The 21,708-nt window shown below is 33.0% G+C and overlaps 5 protein-coding genes across 5 annotated transcripts; all 5 read left to right on the top strand.

Annotated features, from left to right (window-relative positions):
- The first annotated feature begins 7,308 nt into the window (after positions 1-7,308).
- LOC140157640 (paired mesoderm homeobox protein 2-like) lies at positions 7,309-9,275 on the top strand. Its single transcript, XM_072180879.1, has 3 exons — positions 7,309-7,749; positions 7,874-8,178; positions 9,269-9,275. Exons 1-3 carry the CDS (start codon positions 7,585-7,587, stop codon positions 9,273-9,275), a joined length of 477 nt encoding a protein of 158 aa, XP_072036980.1. The 5' UTR covers positions 7,309-7,584.
- Positions 9,276-9,318: 43 nt separating this feature from the next.
- Positions 9,319-11,093, top strand: LOC140157639 (paired mesoderm homeobox protein 2-like). Its single transcript, XM_072180878.1, has 3 exons — positions 9,319-9,567; positions 9,693-9,997; positions 11,087-11,093. The coding sequence occupies exons 1-3, from the start codon at positions 9,403-9,405 to the stop codon at positions 11,091-11,093; spliced, it is 477 nt and encodes a 158-aa protein (XP_072036979.1). The 5' UTR covers positions 9,319-9,402.
- A 1,860-nt stretch (positions 11,094-12,953) lies between these two features.
- LOC140157638 (paired mesoderm homeobox protein 2-like) lies at positions 12,954-14,730 on the top strand. Its single transcript, XM_072180877.1, has 3 exons — positions 12,954-13,202; positions 13,328-13,632; positions 14,724-14,730. The coding sequence occupies exons 1-3, from the start codon at positions 13,038-13,040 to the stop codon at positions 14,728-14,730; spliced, it is 477 nt and encodes a 158-aa protein (XP_072036978.1). The 5' UTR covers positions 12,954-13,037.
- Positions 14,731-14,773: 43 nt separating this feature from the next.
- Positions 14,774-16,550, top strand: LOC140157637 (paired mesoderm homeobox protein 2-like). Its single transcript, XM_072180876.1, has 3 exons — positions 14,774-15,022; positions 15,148-15,452; positions 16,544-16,550. Exons 1-3 carry the CDS (start codon positions 14,858-14,860, stop codon positions 16,548-16,550), a joined length of 477 nt encoding a protein of 158 aa, XP_072036977.1. The 5' UTR covers positions 14,774-14,857.
- Positions 16,551-18,412: 1,862 nt separating this feature from the next.
- On the top strand, positions 18,413-19,279 carry LOC140156270 (uncharacterized). The gene is made up of 2 exons (XM_072179258.1): positions 18,413-18,661; positions 18,787-19,279. The coding sequence occupies exons 1-2, from the start codon at positions 18,497-18,499 to the stop codon at positions 19,159-19,161; spliced, it is 540 nt and encodes a 179-aa protein (XP_072035359.1). The 5' UTR covers positions 18,413-18,496; the 3' UTR covers positions 19,162-19,279.
- The last annotated feature ends 2,429 nt before the right edge of the window (positions 19,280-21,708 follow it).

The following is a 21,708-nucleotide window of genomic DNA, read 5'->3' as shown; positions in this document are numbered from 1 at the left end:
TAATTATTGCCACAAATATTGAAGAGTTGCTGTCGTGTGGATATGGTCATTTATAGGTATGTTTGATGCAATAAAAAGTTTTGCAATATGAAATAGAGCGCTAAACCATATCGGAAATTCGGTGCTATCTTCAGTAGATAGCGTTCTCATTATTTATGCATTCAAAGATTTTAGATCTAATAATACGAATAAAGCAAAGCGTAAGAACTTCCATGAAAGTCATTCACTCTATCATTTGCCGTCTTTTCTTCAACGTGAAAGCTATTTTTGAGAAAGTCATAGCAACATATTCTATAACCATGATATCGGTTCTAGATTTCTTGTGTCAGTGTACATCTATAGTTTAAAAACGCTTAATTTAGAAAATGATTTAATATGAATGTTTTACTTGAATCTTATTAAACGATGTTATTGCAAAACCTCGCGAATGTTTTTATTTAATCTCACAAAACTATAATATCGCTGCATATTTCTGGAATCGTGCGTACAACTGAAAGTGACAAATGGATTCTGAAGTGCCAAGTAGAGAGAGACAGAAAAAAGAATCACTGCATTTCCGGCGCAATATTTTGAATCTAATAAGAGAGTGCGTGTAGAGGCGGTATTAACGTGTGATCATCCCGGAAGTCATCAAATTCTACTCAATCAAAATTAGTATAGGTGTGACGGTACTTTTAAAACTTATTGATTTATTGGACCTAATGTCTTTTATTTTAGTATATAAAAGGCAGAGTGCCGATTCTCTCGCAGTATAAAAAGCAAGGATATCAAAATAGAACTATCATTTAGACTTGTGAGTTTATTCTGTATACACATTTTGTACCTAATATCTTATTTTGCCTGACTCGAAAATGTCGAAAGCAGTGCCAAAATCAAATCGCCGTCGCAGTCGTATTAACTATACTTCTCATCAGCTACAAAGTATGGAAGCCGTATTTGCGATAACCAGTACCCTGATTATAGGTCAAGAGAAGCTCTATCTGATGCTATTGGTTTAACGGAATCCAGAATTCAGGTAAATATAAGTTATAATTATTATTATTAATTTGCTATTATTAATAATTAAAAAAACACGCATTCTCATATTAAAATAATTTTGTTCAATATAATCTAACATTATTTCTTTTTCTTATTTTGCAGGTATGGTTCCAGAATCGACGCGCTCGACATAAGCACAGCCAAAAAGTGAAGAAGAGTGAAGGGTCGTCCAGACTTCTTCGAAGATCTCCGTCGTATGAAGAATTCTCGCCGTCCAGTTCTACGTCATCGTCTCGTCCATCGTCTGTGGAGCCACCTTCGCCTGACACCTGCCCATGGTCAACGTATTCTGAATCACCGTCTTCGTCTCATCTGAAGATACCAACTGTTCCTTCACCGCCTTCAAGTCGTTGCAGAGAAGCTTGTTGTTCTCCTCCAGCCATCACTTTGTCTCCTCCTTCATTCAGGTTTGCCAACCTGTCAACTTTTAGTTTTGAAGACAATTTGTGGCCTATTTCTGATGACTTTTTATATTGAAACATTGAATTATTTAATTACATTTTGCTTTAAAAAACTCGTAGGCCAAATATCTGTATATATAAATTTGCTTTATAATAAAAATATGATGTTAAATTTGCAATAAAATGGAACACCATCAACTGGATTATTTAATTGTATTGTATTTTTTTTTAAATATGTACGTCTATTAACTGTATAATAAATTTACTTAGTAATAAAACACGGTGTTGAACTGGTAATAAAATGAAATAGTATTTAAATAATTATTGCCACAAATATTGAAGAGTTGAACTGGTAATAAAATGAAATAGTATTTAAATAATTATTGCCACAAATATTGAAGAGTTGCTGTCGTGTGGATATGGTCATTTATAGGTATGTTTGATGCAATAAAAGTTTTGCAATATGAAATAGAGCGCTAAACCATATCGGAAATTCGGTGCTATCTTCAGTAGATAGCGTTCTCATTATTTATGCATTCAAAGATTTTAGATCTAATAATACGAATAAAGCAAAGCGTAAGAACTTCGATGAAAGTCATTCACTCTATCATTTGCCGTCTTTTCTTCAACGTGAAAGCTATTTTTGAGAAAGTCATAGCAACATATTCTATAACCATGATATCGGTTCTAGATTTCTTGTGTCAGTGTACATCTATAGTTTTAAAAACGCTTAATTTAGAAAATGATTTAATATGAATGTTTTACTTGAATCTTATTAAACGATGTTATTGCAAAACCTCGCGAATGTTTTTATTTAATCTCACAAAACTATAATATCGCTGCATATTTCTGGAATCGTGCGTACAACTGAAAGTGACAAATGGATTCTGAAGTGCCAAGTAGAGAGAGACAGAAAAAGAATCACTGCATTTCCGGCGCAATATTTTGAATCTAATAAGAGAGTGCGTGTAGAGGCGGTATTAACGTGTGATCATCCCGGAAGTCATCAAATTCTACTCAATCAAAATTAGTATAGGTGTGACGGTACTTTTAAAACTTATTGATTTATTGGACCTAATGTCTTTTATTTTAGTATATAAAAGGCACAGTGCCGATTCTCTCGCAGTATAAAAAGCAAGGATATCAAAATAGAACTATCATTTAGACTTTTGACTTTATTCTGTATACACATTTTGAAACATTGAATTATTTAATTACATTTTGCTTTAAAAAAACTCGTAGGCCAAATATCTGTATATATAAATTTGCTTTATAATAAAAATATGATGTTAAATTTGCAATAAAATGGAACACCATCAACTGGATTATTTAATTGTATTGTATTTTTTTTTAAATATGTACGTCTATTAACTGTATAATAAATTTACTTAGTAATAAAACACGGTGTTGAACTGGTAATAAAATGAAATAGTATTTAAATAATTATTGCCACAAATATTGAAGAGTTGAACTGGTAATAAAATGAAATAGTATTTAAATAATATTGCCACAAATATTGAAGAGTTGCTGTCGTGTGGATATGGTCATTTATAGGTATGTTTGATGCAATAAAAAGTTTTGCAATATGAAATAGAGCGCTAAACCATATCGGAAATTCGGTGCTATCTTCAGTAGATAGCGTTCTCATTATTTATGCATTCAAAGATTTTAGATCTAATAATACGAATAAAGCAAAGCGTAAGAACTTCCATGAAAGTCATTCACTCTATCATTTGCCGTCTTTTCTTCAACGTGAAACCTATTTTTGAGAAAGTCATAGCAACATATTCTATATAATATGTGACTCCTCGCCACAACTGAGCCCGGATGTCGCCAGTGCCACTATTGAGATATGCTCCATCGAACTTAACAATAAACAATAGGAAAGAAAGGATTTATTGACTGTTTTATTGATTTTTCACTACTTAAATGTCAAGTACTATAGACATGATATACATCATTTTAAAGCTAATTTCAAGCAGAATATTTTGGTTGAATATCTCAAAAATGATGATTGGCGACATCCGGGCTCAGTTGGCGAGGAGTCACATATGTTATAATATATATAAATAATTTACACCCGGCTTTTTGACTTCATTGATAAAAATAATATTTTGAGCTCCCACCAATATGGTTTCAGACCAAACAGGTCCACGTATATGGCAATCAATGATCTTTATTGCAAAATTACCAGTGTACTAGATGAAAAACTCCATAGTCTTGGAATATTCCTAGACCTAAGCAAGGACTTTGATACCCTCAACCATGATATCCTTCTCCACAAACTAAATAGTTACGGTATCAGAGGTCTTGCCAATCTCTGGATAAAAAACTATCTTTCAGAAAGAAAACAATATGTAGTTTATAACCATCAAAAATCTGCTGAAGGTGATATAATTTGCGGTGTCCCCCAGGGATCAATCCTTGGACCACTTTTATTCCTTTTATATATTAACGACCTCCCACTCTCATCACCTTCATCCCATTTTATTATTTTTGCTGACGACACTAATATTCTTTTTTCCCACAAAGACCCTGAACAATTAGAAAAAATAATTAATATAGAGCTTAAGAAAATTTCGAACTGGTTTAAACTAAATAAACTTTCATTAAATATAGACAAAACTAACTTCATGATCTTTAAAAATAAATATAGCAATAAACCTGACCAAATTTTTAACATTGATATTGACAATAAACACATTGAAAAAGTTGAAGTAACTAAATTTCTAGGAATCTTAATTGACAACAACCTTTCATGGAAGACCCATACCTCCCATATTTCTAAAATAGTCTCAAAGTATAATGGTATAATTAGAAAAGTCAGACCCTTCTTAAACCAGGATTCCTCCAAACATTGTATAACACTTTGGTCCTACCATACTTATCCTATTGTACACTGGTATGGGGTGACAAAAATAATAGTAATCTAGAATCCTCTTCATCATGCAAAAAAAATCATCAGAACTTGTACTTATTCACTTTGGCTGGATCATACAACTCCTCTTTTCATTTCCTTAAAAAAATTAAAAATCCGTGATATCTACACTTTTCAGCTTGCAACTCATATGTATCGTTACCACCATGACCTCCTCCCACACGACTTACCAAATAATCAGTTTATAACCAATTCTGATGTCCATAATTACGCGACCAGACAGGCCCTTGACCTTTACATCGCGACAACAAATACCCAACTTGCAAAAAATACAATCAAAACCCAGGGACCTACAATTTGGAATTCACTGAAAGACGAAATAAAAACTCGCATTCCTCTCTTCCTTTAAAAAAGAATGACAAATCACATTTTAAATCAATATCACTCTGAACAAATCAATAACGAGTACGCATCAATCATGTAAATTCCTTATCCCCTGCACCTTCGTTTTTCTGGATGTTCTAGTTTTATTCAAATCAATATTTGTTTCATATTATTCATGAGGTACACGCATGTACCTAATATGACATCCTCTTCATGTTATTATTGTTTCATTGATACACTAGTTCACTTATTCTAGTTAAATTATTTATTCATTAATGGTTTTTTTTTTCTAGTGTTATTATATTCGTTGCAACTTTGGGTGCCATCAGCCACACGCCTAGCGTTCTTGATGGCATCCACATCTCATGTATTTAATGTTTTTGCTAAACTTAAGATATTTACAATTTCTTGTATTTGATAAACTGTATTTATTTATCCTTATATGTATTATCTTGTTTTATAATATAACCTGTTATATGAGATGGAAAAAAAAAAATTGAATTGAATTGAATAACCATGATATCGGTTCTAGATTTGTTGTGTCAGTGTACATCTATAGTTTTAAAAACGCTTAATTTAGAAAATGATTTAATATGAATGTTTTACTTGAATCTTATTAAACGATGTTATTGCAAAACCTCGCGAATGTTTTTATTTAATCTCACAAAACTATAATATCGCTGCATATTTCTGGAATCGTGCGTACAACTGAAAGTGACAAATGGATTCTGAAGTGCCAAGTAGAGAGAGACAGAAAAAGAATCACTGCATTTCCGGCGCAATATTTTGAATCTAATAAGAGAGTGCGTGTAGAGGCGGTATTAACGTGTGATCATCCCGGAAGTCATCAAATTCTACTCAATCAAAATTAGTATAGGTGTGACGGTACTTTTAAAACTTATTGATTTATTGGACCTAATGTCTTTTATTTTAGTATATAAAAGGCACAGTGCCGATTCGCTCGCAGTATAAAAAGCAAGGATATCAAAATAGAACTATCATTTAGACTTGTGAGTTTATTCTGTATACACATTTTGTACCTAATATCTTATTTTGCCTGACTCGAAAATGTCGAAAGCAGTGCCAAAATCAAATCGCCGTCGCAGTCGTATTAACTATACTTCTCATCAGCTACAAAGTATGGAAGCCGTATTTGCTGATAACCAGTACCCTGATTATAGGTCAAGAGAAGCTCTATCTGATGCCATTGGTTTAACGGAATCCAGAATTCAGGTAAATATAAGTTATAATTATTATTATTAATTTGCTATTATTAATAATTAAAAAAACACGCATTCTCATATTAAAATAATTTTGTTCAATATAATTTAACATTATTTCTTTTTCTTATTTTGCAGGTATGGTTCCAGAATCGACGCGCTCGACATAAGCACAGCCAAAAAGTGAAGAAGAGTGAAGGGTCGTCCAGACTTCTTCGAAGATCTCCGTCGTATGAAGAATTCTCGCCGTCCAGTTCTACGTCATCGTCTCGTCCATCGTCTGTGGAGCCACCTTCGCCTGACACCTGCCCATGGTCAACGTATTCTGAATCACCGTCTTCGTCTCATCTGAAGATACCAACTGTTCCTTCACCTCCTTCAAGTCGTTGCAGAGAAGCTTGTTGTTCTCCTCCAGCCATCACTTTGTCTCCTCCTTCATTCAGGTTTGCCAACCTGTCAACTTTTAGTTTTGAAGACAATTTGTGGCCTATTTCTGATGACTTTTTATATTGAAACATTGAATTATTTAATTACATTTTGCTTTAAAAAACTCGAAGGCCAAATATCTGTATATATAAATTTGCTTTATAATAAAAACATGATGTTAAATTTGCAATAAAATGGAACACCATCAACTGGATTATTTAATTGTATTTGTATTTTTTTTATATATGTACGTCTATTAACTGTATAATAAATTTACTTAGTAATAAAACACGGTGTTGAACTGGTAATAAAATGAAATAGTATTTAAATAATTATTGCCACAAATATTGAAGAGTTGAACTGGTAATAAAATGAAATAGTATTTAAATAATTATTGCCACAAATATTGAAGAGATGCTGTCGTGTGGATATGGTCATTTATAGGTATGTTTGATGCAATAAAAAGTTTTGCAATATGAAATAGAGCGCTAAACCATATCGGAAATTCGGTGCTATCTTCAGTAGATAGCGTTCTCATTATTTATGCATTCAAAGATTTTAGATCTAATAATACGAATAAAGCAAAGCGTAAGAACTTCGATGAAAGTCATTCACTCTATCATTTGCCGTCTTTTCTTCAACGTGAAAGCTATTTTTGAGAAAGTCATAGCAACATATTCTATAACCATGATATCGGTTCTAGATTTGTTGTGTCAGTGTACATCTATAGTTTTAAAAACGCTTAATTTAGAAAATGATTTAATATGAATGTTTTACTTGAATCTTATTAAACGATGTTATTGCAAAACCTCGCGAATGTTTTTATTTAATCTCACAAAACTATAATATCGCTGCATATTTCTGGAATCGTGCGTACAACTGAAAGTGACAAATGGATTCTGAAGTGCCAAGTAGAGAGACAGAAAAAGAATCACTGCATTTCCGGCGCAATATTTTGAATCTAATAAGAGAGTGCGTGTAGAGGCGGTATTAACGTGTGATCATCCCGGAAGTCATCAAATTCTACTCAATCAAAATTAGTATAGGTGTGACGGTACTTTTAAAACTTATTGATTTATTGGACCTAATGTCTTTTATTTTAGTATATAAAAGGCACAGTGCCGATTCTCTCGCAGTATAAAAAGCAAGGATATCAAAATAGAACTATCATTTAGACTTGTGAGTTTATTCTGTATACACATTTTGTACCTAATATCTTATTTTGCCTGACTCGAAAATGTCGAAAGCAGTGCCAAAATCAAATCGCCGTCGCAGTCGTATTAACTATACTTCTCATCAGCTACAAAGTATGGAAGCCGTATTTGCTGATAACCAGTACCCTGATTATAGGTCAAGAGAAGCTCTATCTGATGCTATTGGTTTAACGGAATCCAGAATTCAGGTAAATATAAGTTATAATTATTATTATTAATTTGCTATTATTAATAATTAAAAAACACGCATTCTCATATTAAAATAATTTTGTTCAATATAATCTAACATTATTTCTTTTTCTTATTTTGCAGGTATGGTTCCAGAATCGACGCGCTCGACATAAGCACAGCCAAAAAGTGAAGAAGAGTGAAGGGTCGTCCAGACTTCTTCGAAGATCTCCGTCGTATGAAGAATTCTCGCCGTCCAGTTCTACGTCATCGTCTCGTCCATCGTCTGTGGAGCCACCTTCGCCTGACACCTGCCCATGGTCAACGTATTCTGAATCACCGTCTTCGTCTCATCTGAAGATACCAACTGTTCCTTCACCGCCTTCAAGTCGGTGCAGAGAAGCTTGTTGTTCTCCTCCAGCCATCACTTTGTCTCCTCCTTCATTCAGGTTTGCCAACCTGTCAACTTTTAGTTTTGAAGACAATTTGTGGCCTATTTCTGATGACTTTTTATATTGAAACATTGAATTATTTAATTACATTTTGCTTTAAAAAACTCGTAGGCCAAATATCTGTATATATAAATTTGCTTTATAATAAAAACATGATGTTAAATTTGCAATAAAATGGAACACCATCAACTGGATTATTTAATTGTATTTGTATTTTTTTTTTAAATATGTACGTCTATTAACTGTATAATAAATTTACTTAGTAATAAAACACGGTGTTGAACTGGTAATAAAATGAAATAGTATTTAAATAATTATTGCCACAAATATTGAAGAGTTGAACTGGTAATAAAATGAAATAGTATTTAAATAATTATTGCCACAAATATTGAAGAGTTGCTGTCGTGTGGATATGGTCATTTATAGGTATGTTTGGTGCAATAAAAAGTTTTGCAATATGAAATAGAGCGCTAAACCATATCGGAAATTCGGTGCTATCTTCAGTAGATAGCGTTCTCATTATTTATGCATTCAAAGATTTTAGATCTAATAATACGAATAAAGCAAAGCGTAAGAACTTCCATGAAAGTCATTCACTCTATCATTTGCCGTCTTTTCTTCAACGTGAAACCTATTTTTGAGAAAGTCATAGCAACATATTCTATAACCATGATATCGGTTCTAGATTTGTTGTGTCAGTGTACATCTATAGTTTTAAAAACGCTTAATTTAGAAAATGATTTAATATGAATGTTTTACTTGAATCTTATTAAACGATGTTATTGCAAAACCTCGCGAATGTTTTTATTTAATCTCACAAAACTATAATATCGCTGCATATTTCTGGAATCGTGCGTACAACTGAAAGTGACAAATGGATTCTGAAGTGCCAAGTAGAGAGAGACAGAAAAAGAATCACTGCATTTCCGGCGCAATATTTTGAATCTAATAAGAGAGTGCGTGTAGAGGCGGTATTAACGTGTGATCATCCCGGAAGTCATCAAATTCTACTCAATCAAAATTAGTATAGGTGTGACGGTACTTTTAAAACTTATTGATTTATTGGACCTAATGTCTTTTATTTTAGTATATAAAAGGCAGAGTGCCGATTCTCTCGCAGTATAAAAAGCAAGGATATCAAAATAGAACTATCATTTAGACTTGTGAGTTTATTCTGTATACACATTTTGTACCTAATATCTTATTTTGCCTGACTCGAAAATGTCGAAAGCAGTGCCAAAATCAAATCGCCGTCGCAGTCGTATTAACTATACTTCTCATCAGCTACAAAGTATGGAAGCCGTATTTGCTGATAACCAGTACCCTGATTATAGGTCAAGAGAAGCTCTATCTGATGCTATTGGTTTAACGGAATCCAGAATTCAGGTAAATATAAGTTATAATTATTATTATTAATTTGCTATTATTAATAATTAAAAAAACACGCATTCTCATATTAAAATAATTTTGTTCAATATAATCTAACATTATTTCTTTTTCTTATTTTGCAGGTATGGTTCCAGAATCGACGCGCTCGACATAAGCACAGCCAAAAAGTGAAGAAGAGTGAAGGGTCGTCCAGACTTCTTCGAAGATCTCCGTCGTATGAAGAATTCTCGCCGTCCAGTTCTACGTCATCGTCTCGTCCATCGTCTGTGGAGCCACCTTCGCCTGGCACCTGCCCATGGTCAACGTATTCTGAATCACCGTCTTCGTCTCATCTGAAGATACCAACTGTTCCTTCACCGCCTTCAAGTCGTTGCAGAGAAGCTTGTTGTTCTCCTCCAGCCATCACTTTGTCTCCTCCTTCATTCAGGTTTGCCAACCTGTCAACTTTTAGTTTTGAAGACAATTTGTGGCCTATTTCTGATGACTTTTTATACTGAAACATTGAATTATTTAATTACATTTTGCTTTAAAAAACTCGTAGGCCAAATATCTGTATATATAAATTTGCTTTATAATAAAAACATGATGTTAAATTTGCAATAAAATGGAACACCATCAACTGGATTATTTAATTGTATTTGTATTTTTTTTTAAATATGTACGTCTATTAACTGTATAATAAATTTACTTAGTAATAAAACACGGTGTTGAACTGGTAATAAAATGAAATAGTATTTAAATAATTATTGCCACAAATATTGAAGAGTTGAACTGGTAATAAAATGAAATAGTATTTAAATAATTATTGCCACAAATATTGAAGAGTTGCTGTCGTGTGGATATGGTCATTTATAGGTATGTTTGATGCAATAAAAAGTTTTGCAATATGAAATAGAGCGCTAAACCATATCGGAAATTCGGTGCTATCTTCAGTAGATAGCGTTCTCATTATTTATGCATTCAAAGATTTTAGATCTAATAATACGAATAAAGCAAAGCGTAAGAACTTCCATGAAAGTCATTCACTCTATCATTTGCCGTCTTTTCTTCAACGTGAAACCTATTTTTGAGAAAGTCATAGCAACATATTCTATAACCATGATATCGGTTCCAGATTTGTTGTGTCAGTGTACATCTATAGTTTTAAAAACGCTTAATTTAGAAAATGATTTAATATGAATGCTTTACTTGAATCTTATTAAACGATGTTATTGCAAAACCTCGCGAATGTTTTTATTTAATCTCACAAAACTATAATATCGCTGCATATTTCTGGAATCGTGCGTACAACTGAAAGTGACAAATGGATTCTGAAGTGCCAAGTAGAGAAAGACAAAAAAAGAATCACTGCATTTCCGGCGCAATATTTTGAATCTAATAAGAGAGTGCGTGTAGAGGCGGTATTAACGTGTGATCATCCCGGAAGTCATCAAATTCTACTCAATCAAAATTAGTATAGGTGTGACGGTACTTTTAAAACTTATTGATTTATTGGACCTAATGTCTTTTATTTTAGTATATAAAAGGCAGAGTGCCGATTCTCTCGCAGTATAAAAAGCAAGGATATCAAAATAGAACTATCATTTAGACTTGTGAGTTTATTCTGTATACACATTTTGTACCTAATATCTTATTTTGCCTGACTCGAAAATGTCGAAAGCAGTGCCAAAATCAAATCGCCGTCGCAGTCGTATTAACTATACTTCTCATCAGCTACAAAGTATGGAAGCCGTATTTGCTGATAACCAGTACCCTGATTATAGGTCAAGAAAAGCTCTATCTGATGCTATTGGTTTAACGGAATCCAGAATTCAGGTAAATATAAGTTATAATTATTATTATTAATTTGCTATTATTAATAATTAAAAAAACACGCATTCTCATATTAAAATAATTTTGTTCAATATAATCTAACATTATTTCTTTTTCTTATTTTGCAGGTATGGTTCCAGAATCGACGCGCTCGACATAAGCACAGCCAAAAAGTGAAGAAGAGTGAAGGGTCGTCCAGACTTCTTCGAAGATCTCCGTCGTATGAAGAATTCTCGCCGTCCAGTTCTACGTCATCGTCTCGTCCATCGTCTGTGGAGCCACCTTCGCCTGACACCTGCCCATGGTCAACGTATTCTGAATCACCGTCTTCGTCTCATCTGAAGATACCAACTGTTCCTTCACCGCCTTCAAGTCGTTGCAGAGAAGCTTGTTGTTCTCCTCCAGCCATCACTTTGTCTCCTCCTTCATTCAGGTTTGCCAACCTGTCAACTTTTAGTTTTGAAGACAATTTGTGGCCTATTTCTGATGACTTTTTATATTGAAACATTGAATTATTTAATTACATTTTGCTTTAAAAAACTCGTAGGCCAAATATCTGTATATATAAATTTGCTTTATAATAAAAATATGATGTTAAATTTGCAATAAAATGGAACACCATCAACTGGATTATTTAATTGTATTGTATTTTTTTTTAAATATGTACGTCTATTAACTGTATAATAAATTTACTTAGTAATAAAACACGGTGTTGAACTGGTAATAAAATGAAATAGTATTTAAATAATTATTGCCACAAATATTGAAGAGTTGAACTGGTAATAAAATGAAATAGTATTTAAATAATTATTGCCACAAATATTGAAGAGTTGCTGTCGTGTGGATATGGTCATTTATAGGTATGTTTGATGCAATAAAAAGTTTTGCAATATGAAATAGAGCGCTAAACCATATCGGAAATTCGGTGCTATCTTCAGTAGATAGCGTTCTCATTATTTATGCATTCAAAGATTTTAGATCTAATAATACGAATAAAGCAAAGCGTAAGAACTTCCATGAAAGTCATTCACTCTATCATTTGCCGTCTTTTCTTCAACGTGAAACCTATTTTTGAGAAAGTCATAGCAACATATTCTATAACCATGATATCGGTTCTAGATTTGTTGTGTCAGTGTACATCTATAGTTTTAAAAACGCTTAATTTAGAAAATGATTTAATATGAATGTTTTACTTGAATCTTATTAAACGATGTTATTGCAAAACCTCGCGAATGTTTTTATTTAATCTCACAAAACTATAATATCGCTGCATATTTCTGGAATCGTGCGTACAACTGAAAGTGACAAATGGATTCTGAAGTGCCAAGTAGAGAGAGACAGAAAAAGAATCACTGCATTTCCGGCGCAATATTTTGAATCTAATAAGAGAGTGCGTGTAGAGGCGGTATTAACGTGTGATCATCCCGGAAGTCATCAAATTCTACTCAATCAAAATTAGTATAGGTGTGACGGTACTTTTAAAACTTATTGATTTATTGGACCTAATGTCTTTTATTTTAGTATATAAAAGGCACAGTGCCGATTCGCTCGCAGTATAAAAAGCAAGGATATCAAAATAGAACTATCATTTAGACTTGTGAGTTTATTCTGTATACACATTTTGTACCTAATATCTTATTTTGCCTGACTCGAAAATGTCGAAAGCAGTGCCAAAATCAAATCGCCGTCGCAGTCGTATTAACTATACTTCTCATCAGCTACAAAGTATGGAAGCCGTATTTGCTGATAACCAGTACCCTGATTATAGGTCAAGAGAAGCTCTATCTGATGCTATTGGTTTAACGGAATCCAGAATTCAGGTAAATATAAGTTATAATTATTATTATTAATTTGCTATTATTAATAATTAAAAAAACACGCATTCTAATATTAAAATAATTTTGTTCAATATAATTTAACATTATTTCTTTTTCTTATTTTGCAGGTATGGTTCCAGAATCGACGCGCTCGACATAAGCACAGCCAAAAAGTGAAGAAGAGTGAAGGGTCGTCCAGACTTCTTCGAAGATCTCCGTCGTATGAAGAATTCTCGCCGTCCAGTTCTACGTCATCGTCTCGTCCATCGTCTGTGGAGCCACCTTCGCCTGACACCTGCCCATGGTCAACGTATTCTGAATCACCGTCTTCGTCTCATCTGAAGATACCAACTGTTCCTTCACCTCCTTCAAGTCGTTGCAGAGAAGCTTGTTGTTCTCCTCCAGCCATCACTTTGTCTCCTCCTTCATTCAGGTTTGCCAACCTGTCAACTTTTAGTTTTGAAGACAATTTGTGGCCTATTTCTGATGACTTTTTATATTGAAACATTGAATTATTTAATTACATTTTGCTTTAAAAAACTCGAAGGCCAAATATCTGTATATATAAATTTGCTTTATAATAAAAACATGATGTTAAATTTGCAATAAAATGGAACACCATCAACTGGATTATTTAATTGTATTTGTATTTTTTTTTAATATGTACGTCTATTAACTGTATAATAAATTTACTTAGTAATAAAACACGGTGTTGAACTGGTAATAAAATGAAATAGTATTTAAATAATTATTGCCACAAATATTGAAGAGTTGAACTGGTAATAAAATGAAATAGTATTTAAATAATTATTGCCACAAATATTGAAGAGATGCTGTCGTGTGGATATGGTCATTTATAGGTATGTTTGATGCAATAAAAAGTTTTGCAATATGAAATAGAGCGCTAAACCATATCGGAAATTCGGTGCTATCTTCAGTAGATAGCGTTCTCATTATTTATGCATTCAAAGATTTTAGATCTAATAATACGAATAAAGCAAAGCGTAAGAACTTCCATGAAAGTCATTCACTCTATCATTTGCCGTCTTTTCTTCAACGTGAAACCTATTTTTGAGAAAGTCATAGCAACATATTCTATAACCATGATATCGGTTCTAGATTTGTTGTGTCAGTGTACATCTATAGTTTTAAAAACGCTTAATTTAGAAAATGATTTAATATGAATGTTTTACTTGAATCTTATTAAACGATGTTATTGCAAAACCTCGCGAATGTTTTTATTTAATCTCACACAAAACTATAATATCGCTGCATATTTCTGGAATCGTGCGTACAACTGAAAGTGACAAATGGATTCTGAAGTGCCAAGTAGAGAGAGACAGAAAAAAGAATCACTGCATTTCCGGCGCAATATTTTGAATCTAATAAGAGAGTGCGTGTAGAGGCGGTATTAACGTGTGATCATCCCGGAAGTCATCAAATTCTACTCAATCAAAATTAGTATAGGTGTGACGGTACTTTTAAAACTTATTGATTTATTGGACCTAATGTCTTTTATTTTAGTATATAAAAGGCACAGTGCCGATTCGCTCGCAGTATAAAAAGCAAGGATATCAAAATAGAACTATCATTTAGACTTGTGAGTTTATTCTGTATACACATTTTGTACCTAATATCTTATTTTGCCTGACTCGAAAATGTCGAAAGCAGTGCCAAAATCAAATCGCCGTCGCAGTCGTATTAACTATACTTCTCATCAGCTACAAAGTATGGAAGCCGTATTTGCTGATAACCAGTACCCTGATTATAGGTCAAGAGAAGCTCTATCTGATGCTATTGGTTTAACGGAATCCAGAATTCAGGTAAATATAAGTTATAATTATTATTATTAATTTGCTATTATTAATAATTAAAAAAACACGCATTCTAATATTAAAATAATTTTGTTCAATATAATTTAACATTATTTCTTTTTCTTATTTTGCAGGTATGGTTCCAGAATCGACGCGCTCGACATAAGCACAGCCAAAAAGTGAAGAAGAGTGAAGGGTCGTCCAGACTTCTTCGAAGATCTCCGTCGTATGAAGAATTCTCGCCGTCCAGTTCTACGTCATCGTCTCGTCCATCGTCTGTGGAGCCACCTTCGCCTGACACCTGCCCATGGTCAACGTATTCTGAATCACCGTCTTCGTCTCATCTGAAGATACCAACTGTTCCTTCACCTCCTTCAAGTCGTTGCAGAGAAGCTTGTTGTTCTCCTCCAGCCATCACTTTGTCTCCTCCTTCATTCAGGTTTGCCAACCTGTCAACTTTTAGTTTTGAAGACAATTTGTGGCCTATTTCTGATGACTTTTTATATTGAAACATTGAATTATTTAATTACATTTTGCTTTAAAAACTCGAAGGCCAAATATCTGTATATATAAATTTGCTTTATAATAAAAACATGATGTTAAATTTGCAATAAAATGGAACACCATCAACTGGATTATTTAATTGTATTTGTATTTTTTTTTTAATATGTACGTCTATTAACTGTATAATAAATTTACTTAGTAATAAAACACAATGTGTTGAACTGGTAATAAAATGAAATAGTATTTAAATAATTATTGCCACAAATATTGAAGAGTTGAACTGGTAATAAAATGAAATAGTATTTAAATAATTATTGCCACAAATATTGAAGAGATGCTGTCGTGTGGATATGGTCATTTATAGGTATGTTTGATGCAATAAAAAGTTTTGCAATATGAAATAGAGCGCTAAACCATATCGGAAATTCGGTGCTATCTTCAGTAGATAGCGTTCTCATTATTTATGCATTCAAAGATTTTAGATCTAATAATACGAATAAAGCAAAGCGTAAGAACTTCGATGAAAGTCATTCACTCTATCATTTGCCGTCTTTTCTTCAACGTGAAAGCTATTTTTGAGAAAGTAATAGCAACATATTCTATAACCATGATATCGGTTCTAGATTTGTTGTGTCAGTGTACACCTATAGTTTTAAAAACGCTTAATTTAGAAAATGATTTAATATGAATGTTTTACTTGAATCTTATTAAACGATGTTATTGCAAAACCTCGCGAATGTTTTTATTTAATCTCACAAAACTATAATATCGCTGCATATTTCTGGAATCGTGCGTACAACTGAAAGTGACAAATGGATTCTGAAGTGCCAAGTAGAGAGAGACAGAAAAAAGAATCACTGCATTTCCGGCGCAATATTTTGAATCTAATAAGAGAGTGCGTGTAGAGGCGGTATTAACGTGTGATCATCCCGGAAGTTATCAAATTCTACTCAATCAAAATTAGTATAGGTGTGACGGTACTTTTAAAACTTATTGATTTATTGGACCTAATGTCTTTTATTTTAGTATATAAAAGGCACAGTGCCGATTCTCTCGCAGTATAAAAAGCAAGGATATCAAAATAGAACTATCATTTAGACTTGTGAGTTTATTCTGTATACACATTTTGTACCTAATATCTTATTTTGCCTGACTCGAAAATGTCGAAAGCAGTGCCAAAATCAAATCGCCGTCGCAGTCGTATTAAGTATACTTCTCATCAGCTACAAAGTATGGAAGCCGTATTTGCTGATAACCAGTACCCTGATTATAGGTCAAGAGAAGCTCTATCTGATGCTATTGGTTTAACGGAATCCAGAATTCAGGTAAATATAAGTTATAATTATTATTATTAATTTGCTATTATTAATAATTAAAAAAACACGCATTCTCATATTAAAATAATTTTGTTCAATATAATCTAACATTATTTCTTTTTTTTATTTTGCAGGTATGGTTCCAGAATCGACGCGCTCGACATAAGCACAGCCAAAAAGTGAAGAAGAGTGAAGGGTCGTCCAGACTTCTTCGAAGATCTCCGTCGTATGAAGAATTCTCGCCGTCCAATTCTACGTCATCGTCTCGTCCATCGTCTGTGGAGCCACCTTCGCCAGACACCTGCCCATGGTCAACGTATTCTGAATCACCGTCTTCGTCTCATCTGAAGATACCAACTGTTCCTTCACCGCCTTCAAGTCGTTGCAGAGAAGCTTGTTGTTCTCCTCCAGCCATCACTTTGTCTCCTCCTTCATTCAGGTTTGCCAACCTGTCAACTTTTAGTTTTGAAGACAATTTGTGGCCTATTTCTGATGACTTTGTATATTGAAACATTGAATTATTTAATTACATTTTGCTTTAAAAAACTCGTAGACCAAATATCTGTATATATAAATTTGCTTTATAATAAAAACATGATGTTAAATTTGCAATAAAATGGAACACCATCAACTGGATTATTTAATTGTATTTGTATTTTTTTTTAAATATGTACGTCTATTAACTGTATAATAAATGTACTTAGTAATAAAACACGGTGTTGAACTGGTAATAAAATGAAATAGTATTTAAATAATTATTGCCACAAATATTGAAGAGTTGAACTGGTAATAAAATGAAATAGTATTTAAATAATTATTGCCACAAATATTGAAGAGTTGCTGTCGTGTGGATATGGTCATTTATAGGTATGTTTGATGCAATAAAAAGTTTTGCAATATGAAATAGAACGCTAAACCATATCGGAAATTCGGTGCTATCTTCAGTAGATAGCGTTCTCATTATTTATGCATTCAAAGATTTTAGATCTAATAATACGAATAAAGCAAAGCGTAAGAACTTCGATGAAAGTCATTCACTCTATCATATGCCGTCTTTTCTTCAACGTGAAAGCTATTTTTGAGAAAGTCATAGCAACATATTCTATAACCATGATATCGGTTCTAGATTTGTTGTGTCAGTGTACACCTATAGTTTTAAAAACGCTTAATTTAGAAAATGATTTAATATGAATGTTTTACTTGAATCTTATTAAACGATGTTATTGCAAAACCTCGCGAATGTTTTTATTTAATCTCACAAAACTATAATATCGCTGCATATTTCTGGAATCGTGCGTACAACTGAAAGTGACAAATGGATTCTGAAGTGCCAAGTAGAGAGAGACAGAAAAAAGAATCACTGCATTTCCGGCGCAATATTTTGAATCTAATAAGAGAGTGCGTGTAGAGGCGGTATTAACGTGTGATCATCCCGGAAGTCATCAAATTCTACTCAATCAAAATTAGTATAGGTGTGACGGTACTTTTAAAACTTATTGATTTATTGGACCTAATGTCTTTTATTTTAGTATATAAAAGGCACAGTGCCGATTCGCTCGCAGTATAAAAAGCAAGGATATCAAAATAGAACTATCATTTAGACTTGTGAGTTTATTCTGTATACACATTTTGTACCTAATATCTTATTTTGCCTGACTCGAAAATGTCGAAAGCAGTGCCAAAATCAAATCGCCGTCGCAGTCGTATTAACTATACTTCTCATCAGCTACAAAGTATGGAAGCCGTATTTGCTGATAACCAGTACCCTGATTATAGGTCAAGAGAAGCTCTATCTGATGCTATTGGTTTAACGGAATCCAGAATTCAGGTAAATATAAGTCATAATTATTATTATTAATTTGCTATTATTAATAATTAAAAAAACACGCATTCTCATATTAAAATAATTTTGTTCAATATAATCTAACATTATTTCTTTTTCTTATTTTGCAGGTATGGTTCCAGAATCGACGCGCTCGACATAAGCACAGCCAAAAAGTGAAGAAGAGTGAAGGGTCGTCCAGACTTCTTCGAAGATCTCCGTCGTATGAAGAATTCTCGCCGTCCAGTTCTACGTCATCGTCTCGTCCATCGTCTGTGGAGCCACCTTCGCCTGACACCTGCCCATGGTCAACGTATTCTGAATCACCGTCTTCGTCTCATCTGAAGATACCAACTGTTCCTTCACCGCCTTCAAGTCGTTGCAGAGAAGCTTGTTGTTCTCCTCCAGCCATCACTTTGTCTCCTCCTTCATTCAGGTTTGCCAACCTGTCAACTTTTAGTTTTGAAGACAATTTGTGGCCTATTTCTGATGACTTTTTATATTGAAACATTGAATTATTTAATTACATTTTGCTTAAAAAAACTCGTAGGCCAAATATCTGTATATATAAATTTGCTTTATAATAAAAACATGATGTTAAATTTGCAATAAAATGGAACACCATCAACTGGATTATTTAATTGTATTTGTATTTAAAAAAAAAAAAAATATGTACGTCTATTAACTGTATAATAAATTTACTTAGTAATAAAACACGGTGTTGAACTGGTAATAAAATGAAATAGTATTTAAATAATTATTGCCACAAATATTGAAGAGTTGCTGTCGTGTGGATATGGTCATTTATAGGTATGTTTGATGCAATAAAAAGTTTTGCAATATGAAATAGAGCGCTAAACCATATCGGAAATTCGGTGCTATCTTCAGTAGATAGCGTTCTCATTATTTATGCATTCAAAGATTTTAGATCTAATAATACGAATAAAGCAAAGCGTAAGAACTTCGATGAAAGTCATTCACTCTATCATATGCCGTCTTTTCTTCAACGTGAAAGCTATTTTTGAGAAAGTCATAGCAACATATTCTATAACCATGATATCGGTTCTAGATTTGTTGTGTCAGTGTACACCTATAGTTTTAAAAACGCTTAATTTAGAAAATGATTTAATATGAATGTTTTACTTGAATCTTATTAAACGATGTTATTGCAAAACCTCGCGAATGTTTTTATTTAATCTCACAAAACTATAATATCGCTGCATATTTCTGGAATCGTGCGTACAACTGAAAGTGACAAATGGATTCTGAAGTGCCAAGTAGAGAGAGACAGAAAAAAAGAATCACTGCATTTCCGGCGCAATATTTTGAATCTAATAAGAGAGTGCGTGTAGAGGCGGTATTAACGTGTGATCATCCCGGAAGTTATCAAATTCTACTCAATCAAAATTAGTATAGGTGTGACGGTACTTTTAAAACTTATTGATTTATTGGACCTAATGTCTTTTATTTTAGTATATAAAAGGCACAGTGCCGATTCTCTCGCAGTATAAAAAGCAAGGATATCAAAATAGAACTATCATTTAGACTTGTGAGTTTATTCTGTATACACATTTTGTACCTAATATCTTATTTTGCCTGACTCGAAAATGTCGAAAGCAGTGCCAAAATCAAATCGCCGTCGCAGTCGTATTAACTATACTTCTCATCAGCTACAAAGTATGGAAGCCGTATTTGCTGATAACCAGTACCCTGATTATAGGTCAAGAGAAGCTCTATCTGATGCTATTGGTTTAACGGAATCCAGAATTCAGGTAAATATAAGTTATAATTATTATTATTAATTTGCTATTATTAATAATTAAAAAAACACGCATTCTCATATTAAAATAATTTTGTTCAATATAATCTAACATTATTTCTTTTTCTTATTTTGCAGGTATGGTTCCAGAATCGACGCGCTCGACATAAGCACAGCCAAAAAGTGAAGAAGAGTGAAGGGTCGTCCAGACTTCTTCGAAGATCTCCTTCGTATGAAGAATTCTCGCCGTCCAGTTCTACGTCATCGTCTCGTCCATCGTCTGTGGAGCCACCTTCGCCTGACACCTGCCCATGGTCAACGTATTCTGAATCACCGTCTTCGTCTCATCTGAAGATACCAACTGTTCCTTCACCGCCTTCAAGTCGTTGCAGAGAAGCTTGTTGTTCTCCTCCAGCCATCACTTTGTCTCCTCCTTCATTCAGGTTTGCCAACCTGTCAACTTTTAGTTTTGAAGACAATTTGTGGCCTATTTCTGATGACTTTTATATTGAAACATTGAATTATTTAATTACATTTTGCTTTAAAAAACTCGTAGGCCAAATATCTGTATATATAAATTTGCTTTATAATAAAAACATGATGTTAAATTTGCAATAAAATGGAACACCATCAACTGGATTATTTAATTGTATTTGTATTTAAAAAAAAAATATGTACGTCTATTAAGGACTGGGGTATGAACGTTTGGACAGTATTTATTTTGGGACATTAGAACACGTCAGACATATCGAATTGCATTCTGAATACGAAGAATGTCATTCTGATATCAAATAATTTTGATTTTTGAAATTCGCAATTTAATACACATTTTATGGCAAATCATTAAAATTGATATTTTTGATATTTAACAGTACTCGAAGTAAACTTTATAAATCTGATGATTTATACTTAAAAGTATATGTAGGTGGGATGAAAAGCCGACGATCAATTGAAAATTTGGACCTTTCGTATTGAATATATGGATTTTTTCCCCCAAAACACCAACAAAAATTAGGTCTTTTTGGGAAAAAAATCCATATCTTCAATATGAAAGGTCAAAATTTTCAATTGACCGTCGGCTTTTCATCCCAGCTACATACACTTTAAGAATACATCATTAGATTTATATAATTTACTTCGAGGACTGTTATATATCAAAATTTGAAAAATATCAAATTTTTATAATTTGTCATAAAATTTGTATTATATCGTGATTTTCAAAAATGAAAATTATTTGATATCAGAAAGACAAGCTTCGTATTCAGAATGCAATTCGATAGGTCTGAGGTGCTCT

Source organism: Amphiura filiformis, chromosome 7, assembly GCF_039555335.1.
Source record: "Amphiura filiformis chromosome 7, Afil_fr2py, whole genome shotgun sequence".
NCBI lineage: Eukaryota > Metazoa > Echinodermata > Ophiuroidea > Amphilepidida > Amphiuridae > Amphiura > Amphiura filiformis.
The sequence above is the reverse complement of the archived record's forward strand: the minus strand, read 5'-3'. Positions and strand labels throughout refer to the sequence as shown.

Bases quoted from the DNA above. Each gene is read 5' to 3' on its own strand.
- LOC140157640 (XM_072180879.1), top strand. From the start codon at position 7,585: ATGTCGAAAGCAGTGCCAAAATCAAATCGCCGTCGCAGTCGTATTAAC. The intron at 7,750-7,873 runs GTAAATATAAGT...CTTATTTTGCAG, and splicing joins TAACGGAATCCAGAATTCAG to GTATGGTTCCAGAATCGACG.
- LOC140157639 (XM_072180878.1), top strand. From the start codon at position 9,403: ATGTCGAAAGCAGTGCCAAAATCAAATCGCCGTCGCAGTCGTATTAAC. The intron at 9,568-9,692 runs GTAAATATAAGT...CTTATTTTGCAG, and splicing joins TAACGGAATCCAGAATTCAG to GTATGGTTCCAGAATCGACG.
- LOC140157638 (XM_072180877.1), top strand. From the start codon at position 13,038: ATGTCGAAAGCAGTGCCAAAATCAAATCGCCGTCGCAGTCGTATTAAC. The intron at 13,203-13,327 runs GTAAATATAAGT...CTTATTTTGCAG, and splicing joins TAACGGAATCCAGAATTCAG to GTATGGTTCCAGAATCGACG.
- LOC140157637 (XM_072180876.1), top strand. From the start codon at position 14,858: ATGTCGAAAGCAGTGCCAAAATCAAATCGCCGTCGCAGTCGTATTAAC. The intron at 15,023-15,147 runs GTAAATATAAGT...CTTATTTTGCAG, and splicing joins TAACGGAATCCAGAATTCAG to GTATGGTTCCAGAATCGACG.
- LOC140156270 (XM_072179258.1), top strand. From the start codon at position 18,497: ATGTCGAAAGCAGTGCCAAAATCAAATCGCCGTCGCAGTCGTATTAAC. The intron at 18,662-18,786 runs GTAAATATAAGT...CTTATTTTGCAG, and splicing joins TAACGGAATCCAGAATTCAG to GTATGGTTCCAGAATCGACG.